Below are 12,319 nucleotides of genomic sequence, written 5' to 3'. Positions count from 1 at the left end.
CAGGGGCTCCTGAAGCGAGTCTGCCTCACCCCAAACCAGCTGAGGTTACAGTTACACTGGGTGAGCACCTAAAAGGAGCAAAGCTCTCCCTCTTGTAAGGAGTCAGCCCAAAAGGTCGAAGAAAGAGGGAGAGAGGCAAAGGGAAAGAGGAGGCTGCACATAAAATACTAACGAGCCCTGGCAGCCTCCTCTGCCAGCCCTGTGCTCTCCGGACGGTGCTGGCAGCATGCACCCCATGCCTGCAAGGCTTGCTTTTAGCAAAAAGACAGGTATTCTTACCTGAACAAGCAGCCACCAAGTCTGCTGCACCACAACAGTCCATCCACCTCTCTCTTCAGCTTCCCCACCCGCTCAGAATGGGCAGCTTGGGCAGGTAACGCTGTTCGGTAATAAGTATTTTGAAGAAAGGTGGGGAATACCTGTTGTAAAGAGCTCCCAGCAGGCTCGGAGCATCCTCCTTGACCCCAGCTGAGAATCTGATACCAATAACAGTAAAAATGCCCCTGGTTCCGGCCCCCTGCCCCCTCCTCCTGCAGCAGGGGGAGCGTGCCTCATGGCGCTTGCTGACTGTTTAGGGAATGGCAGCAATCGCTAATGCTGGAGCAACTCCATCTTCTTCCCAGGCTGAACTACTGCTCGTGCAAGAGGGCAGCGGCAAACGCCCTTATCAACAGCCCGGAGCTCTAGCCCCCGGACCTGCTTCACAGGGCTGCTGATTTCAGCCCCAGTTAAGCGTGGCATGCTGGGATCTGCAGCTTTCCTAAGCACTGTGGGTCTGTGCAACGTGTCCTGTTCGCTCCACATGAAATGGTCCTTGTTTGTAAGCCCTGGAAGGGTGGAAGAAACATAGTCCCATCATCTGATGTATTTTGCAGTAATTTATGTTTGTTCTTCCCTGATGCCTTCTGTGCTGATCAAAGCACGGCCAGCTGTCTGTGAAATCTTTTCTTCATTCCCTTTTTCTCCATCCAGATTACAAGGCATTTGAAGAAGCTGCTGAACACTTCCAGCCCTACATCAAATTCTTTGCCACCTTTGACAAAGGGGTAAGCATCCACAGTCTCCAGGGGAGCTCACAGGCTCCACCACCTGTTTTCCAGAAGCTCAGGCTGTTCCCAGATTTAATATCTGGCTCCAGCTTTTCGTTGTCAGTGTTCCTGTAATCTGTGGTATTGGTGTCCGCGTTTGGATTTGGCCCTGTCACAAGAGGCTGTTCCTGCAGTGTGGAGGCAGGTCCTGATCCAGGTTTGAACACCAGCCCCATTAGGTTTGTGGGACCTTGATCTGGCCTTGCTCTGCCCTCAGTGCTTGAGACCAGTAGTGCCGAGAGCATTGGTGTGTTTTTAATCAAGGAAAACATCCGTTTTTATTTTGTTGGCCACCCCTAAGAGTGCAAGCACCTTGGCCTCAGCTCTGCCACCAGGAGAGATGCTGGGCAGGCAAAGAGGCACATCAGGCTCCTCACCTCTGACCATCTGCACTGCAACAGGTTGCCAAGAAACTGGGTCTGAAGATGAACGAGGTGGACTTCTATGAACCGTTTATGGACGAGCCTGTTCACATCCCTGATAAGCCTTACACAGAAGAGGAGCTCGTTGAATTTGTGAAGGAGCACAAAAGGTACGTAGCATATGGGACCCTCCTGGCCATGGGAAGCAAATGAAGGTGTCTGTCATCACAGGCTTGCCTCTCTAGGGCATCCCTCTCAGAAAAAATTAGGATAACGACCACTTTTTGGTGATTTTTTGACCCAGGTTTGAGCTTTTGGCTGGTCATTTCTTACCACCAGAGGTGCACCTATCTGTGCCACCATCAGAGCCCACCACCATGGGGCTGTGACAACACAGCTACCCTCCTCCTCCTCCCTGACCAGTCCTCCCCCAAAGAGCAGGGAGGCCTGCAGGCAGTGGAGAGCTGAAACCTTGCCCTACTTGCCCATGTTTTTAGTTTAGGTCCGTACAGAAGATGATCTTCTCCAAGGCCTCTCAAGCCAAATCCAAATTCTGCCCAGTCCCAACTTTCCTCAAAACAGTTTCACTAATGGTACATCCCTCTCCTGATGTCAGATGTGTCTGTAGGTGGGCTCTGAGCTTGGGCCAAGCTCGGAGGAACCATCATGGATTGAGAGGCTCCTGGTGACCACAGGCACATAGAGGAAGGCACTGCTGTTCTGGCTGTGTTGGGCCTCATGTGGCAATGGTGCTGAGCACCTACAGTGTTTGACATCTCAACAGGAGCTGTGGATGCTCCATGCTTTTTGCAGTCAGGTTTATTGGATAGTTTAGGTGCTTAGGGACTCAGCTACCAACAGTCTGGAAGTGACTGGAAAGGCTGATCCCGTGTAAAAGCACAGGGTTAAATACAAGGGCACCACCACCGATGAAGTGCTGTACTTTTACACCTTTAAAAATACAGCACAGGATAGTGACACGGGCTGTCTGCTGCTCCTGCAACTGCATTTTGCAGCAGACGTTCAAGGGACCAGAAAAGAGTGCAAGAGAAGCAGGGCCATCAACTGGGGTTAGGGGACCCCAAACCGGGCTGAGCTGGAGGTTTGTGTTCGCACACAGGGGTTTAGAGGCAGGAGGTCATCTCCGGAATCCACAAGTCACCAGACTTGGAAACAGATCTCTGCTTTTTCTGAAATATGAAGGGGTCTTCTATCTCCCATGTACTCAGAGGTCACTTTGCTGACCTCCTGGACTTCCTGACCTCAGTCCTTCCCATCTCTTTTTCCCAAGCCCTTTCTGTCAAGCAGCAGCATCAGGAGGCTGATTAAACACAGGCAGCTAAACGCCAGGCTAATAAGGCAAGGTCTTTGCCAGCACAAAATTGTAGTGGAAACCCCTCGCCCCCCCTTACATATTTCATGATGCTGCCATGGCAGAGGAAAGACTCTGGGATGACAGTGATATGTTCCCAGCAGTTAGTGCTGGAAGTCCCTCAGAGAAAAGTGCTTCTCCTGCCTTGCCACCAGTAAAAGGCCTAAAGCTGAAGGCTGGGAGTGGAGTTAGGCACGGAGATGATCAGGCCTGTCAAGAAAAACAAAATGACCTCAGCAGCTGCCACCTGCTTGTTCCCTGTAGAGAACTCGGCAGCATCTTCTCCTCTGCAGGAAGGTGTAGAGGACCACTCGCCTCGTCCCCCTCACACAGCAGACTCACTCCACCCCAGCCGGCGGGCAGGGGCTATGCCTCCACTGAGCTGCAAAGCCCTGCTGCCACCTCTCCATCCCATAGCAGGAGCCCCGTCACCTCGCTGGGAAAAGCTCCCAGTGGTCCGCAGTACCAGGCCCTTTGGCATGCTTTAAACAGCCCTTCCAGCGAGGGCTCCCGGCTGCTGTGCCCAGGCAGGCTTCACCACCTCTTCCTCCAGCCCCGCACAGAAATCGGGATGTGCTGAGCTTTCGCTGCAGCCTCGAGGCAGGAGCTGAAGCAGGTGCCCAGGAGGAGCCCGTATGCAGCCTGGGCAGCTGCAGGCGCTGGTGAGAAAGCTCATCCCTCCCCAGCAGGTCAGGAAGGCAGCGTTCAGCACAGTGGGGTGACTCTTCCAAGGCTGCACAGCCAGCTGGGTGTGCAGCTGGGGATGCTGGCCAGGCGCTGTGACTCCAAGGGCTCAATCCAGATTTTGCAATTGTGCAAAAATTTGCAATTGTGCCAAAAATCCCGTGCAAATGCAAGTTACACGGCAGCTCCTCTGCCCACAGCAAGAGGCCTCTGTGTTTACGCCTCTTTCACACACAAAAAGCTGGGGTCGGACACCCAACTCCTACCCCCGTTCTCTGTGATTATGGTGTAGAGACGTGGGGGCTGGATTCTGCTCCCACTTACTCACCCAAACTCCACTTACCCTGTTCCCTCCAGCACAGGGAAGTAACCAGAGTAAATCTTGAGTAACTCCACAGAAATCAGTACACGTGGGTGTGAACAGATCCTTCTCACTGAGTTTCCTTCCTCCAAGAGCTGCTCCCAGAGAAGGGCTAGAGAAAGTGGCTTGAAAGCCAGGTACAAGTATGCATAAGTACATATTACGCATCCACCCGATACAATCTCCAGTTTCTGACAATCAGTAATGAGGAGACATGCTGGATCAAAAATTCTATCCCTGATCTTGTGCTTAGTGGCTATTTCTTTCGTTTCTATAGTAATTTTTTATCTCATTTCTATTTTGATGCTGAAAGTATCCAATTGTAATGGGTTCACAGCTGAATTATGCATTGCATCAAAAGAGCATTCCTATTTGTTCTGTTTATATGTGCTACCTAATAATTTCGCTGTGCACCTATCAGCTCTTGTGTTAAGAGGAACAATGACTAGCCATTCCCTGTTTCACTTTTTTCTTTTTTACCATTCCCGATTCTTTTAGACCCCCTGTCAAATCCCTCTTCAGTCACCTCTTTTACAATATAAAGAGTTCTGCTCTATTTAATCTCCATCAAACAGAGGTCATTTCATACGTTCATTCACCACTGGCATGTTTCCACATCCCTTTTTCAGTTGTTCCATATCATTTCTGTGATGAGATGACCAGAGCCACACGTACATCCACCCTGGAGGTGCGTAGTGCAGCTGTCCATCACCATAACAGTATGGTGTGTTTTACTCCTTAGTCACTTCCCGACTGTTTGTAACCTTCTTTCTGCCTTTTGCCTGTGGAGCTTCTGCTTTCTCAATTTGTGACACCCAGGCCCCTTTTCTGAGAGGCAGTAATTAATTATAACTAATTTAGAACCCATTGTTGCACCTGTCTAATCAGGGTAATTTTTCTGCAAGTGCGTTACTTCCTATATGTCTATCTATCACGCAGACACTCAAGCCTCAGGAGATCTCTCTGTCTCTCCTCACAGTCAGGCCTGTGTTGGTCGTCAAAGAATCGAATATGATAAGCAAATGCCTCCATATTCCTATTTCCCATCTTTTTCAGATTATATGAGAATACGTTATGCATACGACCATGCCAAAGCATATGCTATGGATCTTGATCAGTTAACTCCCTCTGTTGTGAAAACTGACCATCCATCTCCCCCCTTCATCTCCCAATGTCATTCAGCCACAGGAGGACCCCTCCTCTGATCTAACTGCAGCTCAGCTGCTCTGAGAGCCTGCAGGAAGGGACCTTGTCCAATGGGCCTCTGAAGGCAGCTCACTGCATGGACCAGGACACCTTCATCCGCTCATTGACTTGCTCGGAACTTCAGCAGATCCATGGCCATGACTTTCCTCTTAAAGGCCATGCATCTCTTGTGCCATCGCATCATATTCCTTCAAACGCCTGTTAACTCTACTTTTGCTGGTAGCGTTACGCCCATAAGGAAGTTGCCCTTCCAGATCTGTGGCACTAGGAACCTCTGAAAAATGCTCCTTGTTTCTGCTGTAAGGCAAACTGAAGTGACAGGTTACACACCTCACTGATGCCACCTGGTTTTGGCATCAGAACGCTGCTGCCCCCTTTACCAGTCTGTTGTAGGACCTCACTGACCAACACTTCTCTTTGTGACAGCTCCTGGGGCTGGTCAGCCAGGGAGACAGACTTGCTCTGCTGGAGGAGCCAGTCTCTGGTGCCACAGTGAGCAGAGGTGCAAAGGATTACCTGGGCTTGTCTACTATGACCTCGTGTTCCTTTGGTGCCCCTCTAACACCCCAGCCAGCTCTCAGCCTACCAGGCTCTCTGCCAGGCTGACTGCTGCAGATGTGTCTGAAAACATTTAATTTTTTTTTTTTTTTGTCCTTTATGGACTACTTCTAAAAAAATTGCTTTGGCCAGTTTTATGTTTAAGATTTTCTTGTCAGTGGTTGTTAGGATCTAAATTTTCTTCCCTGAGGTTATTCTCTCTTCTTTACTGCAGCAGAGTTTGGGAGGATTTTTGTGGTGGAATTATGCTGGGGTAAAACCAGGAGAAAAGGGGAACAGAGCCCACTAGGAATGTCCCAGGGACTGCAAGACAGAAGTGAATGGGTCACCTCATGCTCTCAGGGTGGACAGGACAATCTGCCATGTGTGGGCTAAATCACCAGCACATGCCAGCACAGAGAGGCGTCTCATCTTCCCAAGCACAGTGGCTGCAATGACTCCATGGGGGCAAGGGCAGGGTTTTATCACCATAAATAAAAGCATAAGCTGACCTCCTGTGCCCCTGTCCTTGCATTCAAAACACAGTGGTTGACGGCACTGACTCCAGCCACCGACCCAACGTGCCACGGTGACCTCCCCCGTGATGCTGGCAGCGTCATGTGTGATGGTGCTAGGCATGTCCTCAAAGAGCGTTTCTGTCTTCCTTCCAGGGCCACCTTGCGGAAGCTGCGCCCAGAAGACATGTTTGAGACGTGGGTAAGCATGTGTGGGTGGGAAGCCTTGCATCCCCTGTGAGCTTCCAACAAAAAAACACTACTTGAGACCTCCGGCTTCTGGCTGGGCAAAACATTATCTTTCCTTCCTTGGAAAGCCACTTTCCCTCCTCTGGGAAGAAGGGAAAGCCTTGGCTGTGATGCCCAGTGCCCGAGTTCGAGCGGTGCGCTCAACTCCTTTGCTCAACAGTCGTGGACAGTTGAGCTGGGTCCTGTTAGCTCTGCAGAGGGAACTGGGCAAGCTAACCAAGTGTGCTAGGCAGGTGGTGAGCCCCTGCAGCAGCCGTGATATAGCCGTGGAGAGCATCCTCGGCAAGCAGAGCATCCTTCCCAAGGATGCTGTCTCACTTCATGGGCATCAGTGCTGCTGGTGGGGTGATTTCAGCAGCCTGCTCACTGGGCAAGCTACAGAGATTGTACCGAACAGATGACTCATGGAAATTGTACCAGAGCAGTTGTACCACTCAAAATGCAAGTGAGGGCGGTTAGTTCAGTTAATTATATAGATTATGGAGCAAATCGTGCATTGACTGCACCTCTCTCAGTGTGAGCAAGCGCAAGTCAGCGATTATGAGGAACTAACCAGCAGTTTGGCACCTATCACACAGAGAGGACTCTCCTGGTCTGCAAGGGTGAGGAAGGGTGGAAAAGGAAGGAAAATCTGTGCATCACTAATTATCCTTTTGCCATAAGTGAGTACGATGTTAATAGCCACTCAGGGACCTTCAAGTGCCAGCTAAATGCTGAAAACCAAAGCTGAACACGTGCTTTACAGGCGCTAAAGAAAATGCAGTTACTCCTCTAAAAACCTCGGCACATTTTTAACAGCATTCAGAGACCACCTTGCTTGGCTGTGTAGCATGAAACACTGCGGGACTCTGAAGCACCAAAACCTTGGGAGTCTTTAACACAAGGCAAGGAGTAATAAAACTGAACCAGGACCTATGAGGCACTTAAGGGCATGATAGCTTTAAATTCTGTTTTGAAATACAGATCCTGTATAGAAGGCAGCTTCCTACATCCACCTGAAGTCCCTCAAAGTTTTTTCATGGGGTTTCAGTGGGACCCAAATTTCACACACAGTGGTTTTGCTTTCATGCTGAACATATTCTAAAATAACCTCAGGAAAAGTGTGAATTCTCAGCGGTGGGCTGTTCGCTTTACCAGCAGCCTGGGAATACGGAGCTTGCCTCTGCTACAAGCACAAAACTCGTACCTACAGGAGACAACAGGCTGGATTCTGATCTCGCTGCAAATTCAGAACATCCTCGGTGCCTTTACTGGAGTTACTCCAGTTTTGTTTGCTGCCTTGGAAGTCAGAATAGACCTATATTATATAGCTGTGTATGTAATTATATATCGTGCATATATATATATATATATATATATGTATGTATGTATTTTATTTTGCTGTCTGACAATGCTGCCAGCAAATATGGAGAAAGAACAACAGTGAAGGTTTTCCCAGCTGTAAATGGTCTGAATACCAAGTAAATCTGCCTAGAACGCCTCGGTGAAAACATATTCCCTGAAGATGCCAGCAAAGGCCCAGCATCCGCTATTGTTTTTAAAGATAATGTTTTCCACTTAATCTTTCAGGGGTTTTTTTTTTTCCCTTTCAGTTTTTGATGGTGACTTTGTCACCTCTGGGCTCAGAAGGGAAAAGAAATTAGCATTTAGATGGGAATTTTTTTCCTCACATTAAAACCAATTGAAATGGAAACCAGGACTGGCAGCGGGCGAGGAAGGCGAAGCCGATCCGCGGGATAATTCAGAGATGACATTCATAGCAGGCGGATGATGAACCAGCTGGCAGACCCATTGGCCTTTGCCAATTTTGTTACCCATTACTCACGCGTCACGGAGGAAAGCAGTCAGCCAGGCCATCATTTCTGTCCTCCACTCACTGGAGCCCCGAAATGAGCCTCCCACTCCATTCCCTTCGCTGCTGATGGAGACCTGCACCTAGAGCAGAGACCCGCCACCTTCTGAAAGGGGCCCAAGTGAGCCACCTTGCCTCTCACAGTGTGAGGAAACCTCCTTTGCTGGCCCTGAAGGAGCATGCTGGGGGGCTGAGCATGGTGCCAGGTATTTGTTTCCCTACAATCCATTCCCTGGCAGCTGCAAATCTATGAGGGCAGGTGGCCTCAGGCACAGACGGTGAGCCCATACTCCCATGCTAGAGAGCCCTTGACCTTCTCTGCTGGTAAGGTTTTGCCCCACACCATCAGATGCTCCCTCACCTTTGCCATCGTGGTGCCCACCTCATTTTTAGCTGAAGGCTTTCAGCATCGCCAGCCCGATGACCCGCTTTGGTGTCTAATACCTCCATGGCTTGGCCTCACCTCGGCTCCCATTTCTGGTGTCTTGGTGGGGCTCCAGTCAAGCCTTGTCGGGTTTGTTTGATGACATCCCACTGCTCCTCATTTCCAGCAACCACCGGGACTCTGTCCTCCCTTCACGGCCCATCAGTAACGGTTTTGTTGTTTCCAGGAGGATGACATGGAGGGAATCCACATTGTGGCCTTTGCCGAAGAAGATGACCCAGGTAGGAGGACGTTTTCCTCTGTGTGTGACTCTCCGTCACTCAGGACAGCGCAGCTTCATGTGCTTTGGTTGCACTGTGGAGCCTCGTGCCCTGGCTGGGAATGGGAGCCCCAGCCCACCGGGCTGGGGAGCTGGGATGCTTCTGGGTGTTCACACTAGCAGGTGTGCCAGCTGGATTTAAGTTCTGGATTATAAGCAGCCAGCTGACTGGGATAAAAATGTCATAAGTCATTCCCTCCATCCTGGGGCCAGGATTTGCTCCCTAACTCTGCTTCTACCTTGCTGTGTGGCTCCAGGAAAATGCTGAGGGCTGGGTGTGTGATGGGAAAGTGGGAAACCCGTGGGCATCAGCTCCTAAAAAGCCATTGTGTGGATGCTTCTCGGTGCCATCGGCATGCCAACAAGCTTTGGCCTCTCGGGGGCTCGGTTCCTCCCTCGCCACAAGAAAATAGTGACATTGTTCCCCTCCATGGAAGGATTACGAGTCTTAATTCATGTGTAACTAATTTCAATAGCCGGGGAGGATGCTTGAAATTAAAAGCCTTATTATCAGAAGAAAGATCTGGGAGACAGCATTTTAATGAGAACTATAAACAACTCCTGCGTGTATGGTGGGGTGAGGGAAGTTGAAAACCCCACAAGCAAAACGTGCCTGCGTGTTTGCAGGAGAGAGCTGCAGCGGTTTGTGTGTCGTTTCAGATGGGTTTGAGTTCCTGGAAATCCTGAAGCAGGTTGCCAGGGACAACACCGATAATCCCGACCTGAGCATTGTCTGGATTGACCCCGACGACTTTCCTCTGGTGAGTGGTGGGGGCTCCTCGCCTTTCTTGGTTTGATTCATGGATGGAGAGTGTGTGCGTGTACCTGTGTGTGCACAAGTGCAGGAATTGCCCCAGGGAATTTGGGACGGGGAAGGACGGGACACCCAGACCACGGGTGATCCCTGAGAGCCGCTCGCTTGGGTCTGCCTCCCATGAAGATGGTGTCTTGGGAGCATCCCCAGAGTTGTCACTTTGCCGTGTGTGGCAGCCCGAGCTCTCTGGGTGCACCCATGGATGCGCGCTCCCTGCAGCGCAGCCCAGCCGGCGGAACTGATGCAAAGGGTGTTGCAGACACCCTTGTCTGAGCTTTGTTTCTCACTCCTGCAGCTGATCACTTACTGGGAGAAGACCTTCAAGATTGACCTGTTCAGGCCACAGATTGGAGTGGTGAACGTGACTGACGTGAGTAGCATGTGCCCAGAAAATCCAGCGCTCCAGGATTATGGTGCTAGAAAGGATGGGAGTTGAGGTCTGCTGGAATCACGGGGATTCCTGCTGTTAAGTGCAGGTAGACCAGGCGTTTTCCTCAGGGAAAAAGTGTAAGGACCTCACCATTGGCACGTGCAGCAGGGTTCATAATGCCTCCAATGCCGGGCTTCAGGGCTTGGGTCTGAGCATGTTTCTGCAGCCAAGTGGCACACAAGCCGCATCGGCTGAGGCCAGGACCAGCCCCTGTGGCCTGAGCTTCAGGGATTTGCCCCGTTTTTGTTTCAGGGTCTCACATTTCCACCCTGACCCACAGCGCGCTGCCTTGTCCATGCCCTGCTCTGCCTGCACCTGGCTGGGTTGGTGAAGCAACGTGTGACGGGGCAGGGGAAGCAAGCCATGCTTAGGGGAGGGGAAGAGGAGGAAAAGAAGGGTGGGTTTGCAGCAGAAGCAGAACAGCACAGCTTGAGTGTAGGAGGGAAAGATGGTCCCCAATAGATGACAGGGAGAAACTGCACAGCTTGGAAAAACCCCCAAATAAATACATAGCTTTAATAAGAGTACAACATCAACTGGTAACGGAGGGGTCCTGCTGGGATGAAGAGGGTATGTTTGGGTCCATGCAGGCCCCCCTCCTCCTCCTCCTCCTCCTCAGCTAGTGCTGGAGGGATTTGGTGGGAAGAGGAGACATGTCCACCCCATGCCCCGTGGCAGCGTTGGGTTCCCACCCCACCTCACAGCTGGCAGTGTTGCAGAGGGAGAACTGCACAGGCAGCTGCTGCTTGGGCACAGCCACGGTGGTGCTGATCCCCACAGCACCCACAGCTGTCCTGTCGGGCTGCCTTTCTAGCACCTACTGTTTTTACCTTCAAGCCAGAAAGCCATGGGGCTGATGTCAGGTTGCTCGCACACCGTGAGCTTTTAAGGCAGACGGGAGAGGGACCCAGCTGACCCCCACCAGCAGAGATATGGGGAGAGCTGCTGAGCGCGATGTAATGTGCATCACAGCCCTGACACACCTGTGGAGAGAAACCGTCTTTCCTCTTTCTGACAACAACAGTCCAGATGATCAGAGAGCACATAGTGCAGCGTGCTCCAGCCTGGCTCGCTTATTACCTTAGGCTATTTTTGATGGTTAAGTGCTGGGTGTTTTAATCTCTTTCAAATGAACCTGTGTGGGTATGTAAATGTGTCTGGAAGCAGAAATCTTTCCACTGCAGAAGTGTTTGTAATTTGGTACATGACTTTGTGTTTGAAGCTTCAGCTGTATGGGAATCTGATGTTTCATTACAAGAGAGCAGATAGGGACTTAGAGTTGGGACAACTGTCTGGGGCTGGGCGCTGGTCCTGGCCCCACCACCAGTCTTGCTCCCAGCCCCCACATCCTCTCTCCTGTACCTCCCCAGAAAAAGAGGGGTGGTGAGGCTGTACTAGATGATTGTGCCTCCTGTTACAACAAATGCTGCAAGAGTGTAAGATGGGAGACGTGGTAGGGAAAGCAGAGCGATGGTGTTATGAAGAAAGTGGAAGCCCTGGGTCTCGCCAGTCCCATTGAGGGGAATTAGAGGCTGGCCTGGGAGTCACGGCGTGGACGTGGCGCTGGCTGGGTGTGAGAGGGGCTTTACTTGTCAGAGCAGCATCTGCCAGACCATGGGACGGACACTGGCAGTGAGGACCCAGTGGGTTAAGACTTGTTAGCAGAATTGTTAAGGGAGAGACAAAAGGGAAGAGGGCCAAGATGGCACCTGTCACCAAAGATCATGAGAAAAATGAACAGACAAGCCAGAAATAGAGCTCAAGTCTTCCAGTCTTTTCCCCTTATTACTAGCTTGCTGTATCTCCCTTCATTATATTTACCGCAGTTGGCCATGTTTAAGGCATGTCAAAGCTACATTAAACAGCTATCCATGGGAATTCATGGAAGTAGGATTGTCAGCGGCAAGACAAGCACATAGAAAGCAGTGTTAGGCAGGAATATATGCCTTATTATCCAGCAGTCGCTGAGAGACCTGTAAAAACTCATGCATTATCTAGCTTTGATACAGTAAATGTTTCAGGTTGTTGATTATAGTATTTGCAGTTTTTATTTCACTCCTCTTAAGTCTGTTTTCTATTCCTCAAGAGAGAGAGATTTAAGAAAGTTCTGGGTTGGCGGGTGATATCTAAAGCAAACAGTGAGCT

At 50.6% G+C, this 12,319-nt stretch overlaps 1 protein-coding gene across 1 annotated transcript in view; it reads left to right on the top strand.

Moving 5' to 3' along the window:
• The window catches only part of CASQ2 (calsequestrin 2), a 34,057-nt gene that overhangs the window by 18,040 nt on the left and 3,698 nt on the right, over positions 1 to 12,319 (top strand). The window contains exons 5-10 of the mRNA XM_037390576.1: positions 973 to 1,046; positions 1,490 to 1,620; positions 6,282 to 6,327; positions 8,838 to 8,892; positions 9,591 to 9,691; positions 10,040 to 10,114. Of these exons, the coding sequence (XP_037246473.1) occupies positions 973 to 1,046; positions 1,490 to 1,620; positions 6,282 to 6,327; positions 8,838 to 8,892; positions 9,591 to 9,691; positions 10,040 to 10,114 (482 nt within the window). The remainder of the gene's footprint in view (positions 1 to 972; positions 1,047 to 1,489; positions 1,621 to 6,281; positions 6,328 to 8,837; positions 8,893 to 9,590; positions 9,692 to 10,039; positions 10,115 to 12,319) is intronic.

Source organism: Falco rusticolus, chromosome 5, assembly GCF_015220075.1.
Source record: "Falco rusticolus isolate bFalRus1 chromosome 5, bFalRus1.pri, whole genome shotgun sequence".
Lineage (NCBI taxonomy): Eukaryota > Metazoa > Chordata > Aves > Falconiformes > Falconidae > Falco > Falco rusticolus.
Note: the sequence above shows the minus strand (reverse complement) of the source record. Positions and strands in the feature narration are given on the sequence as shown.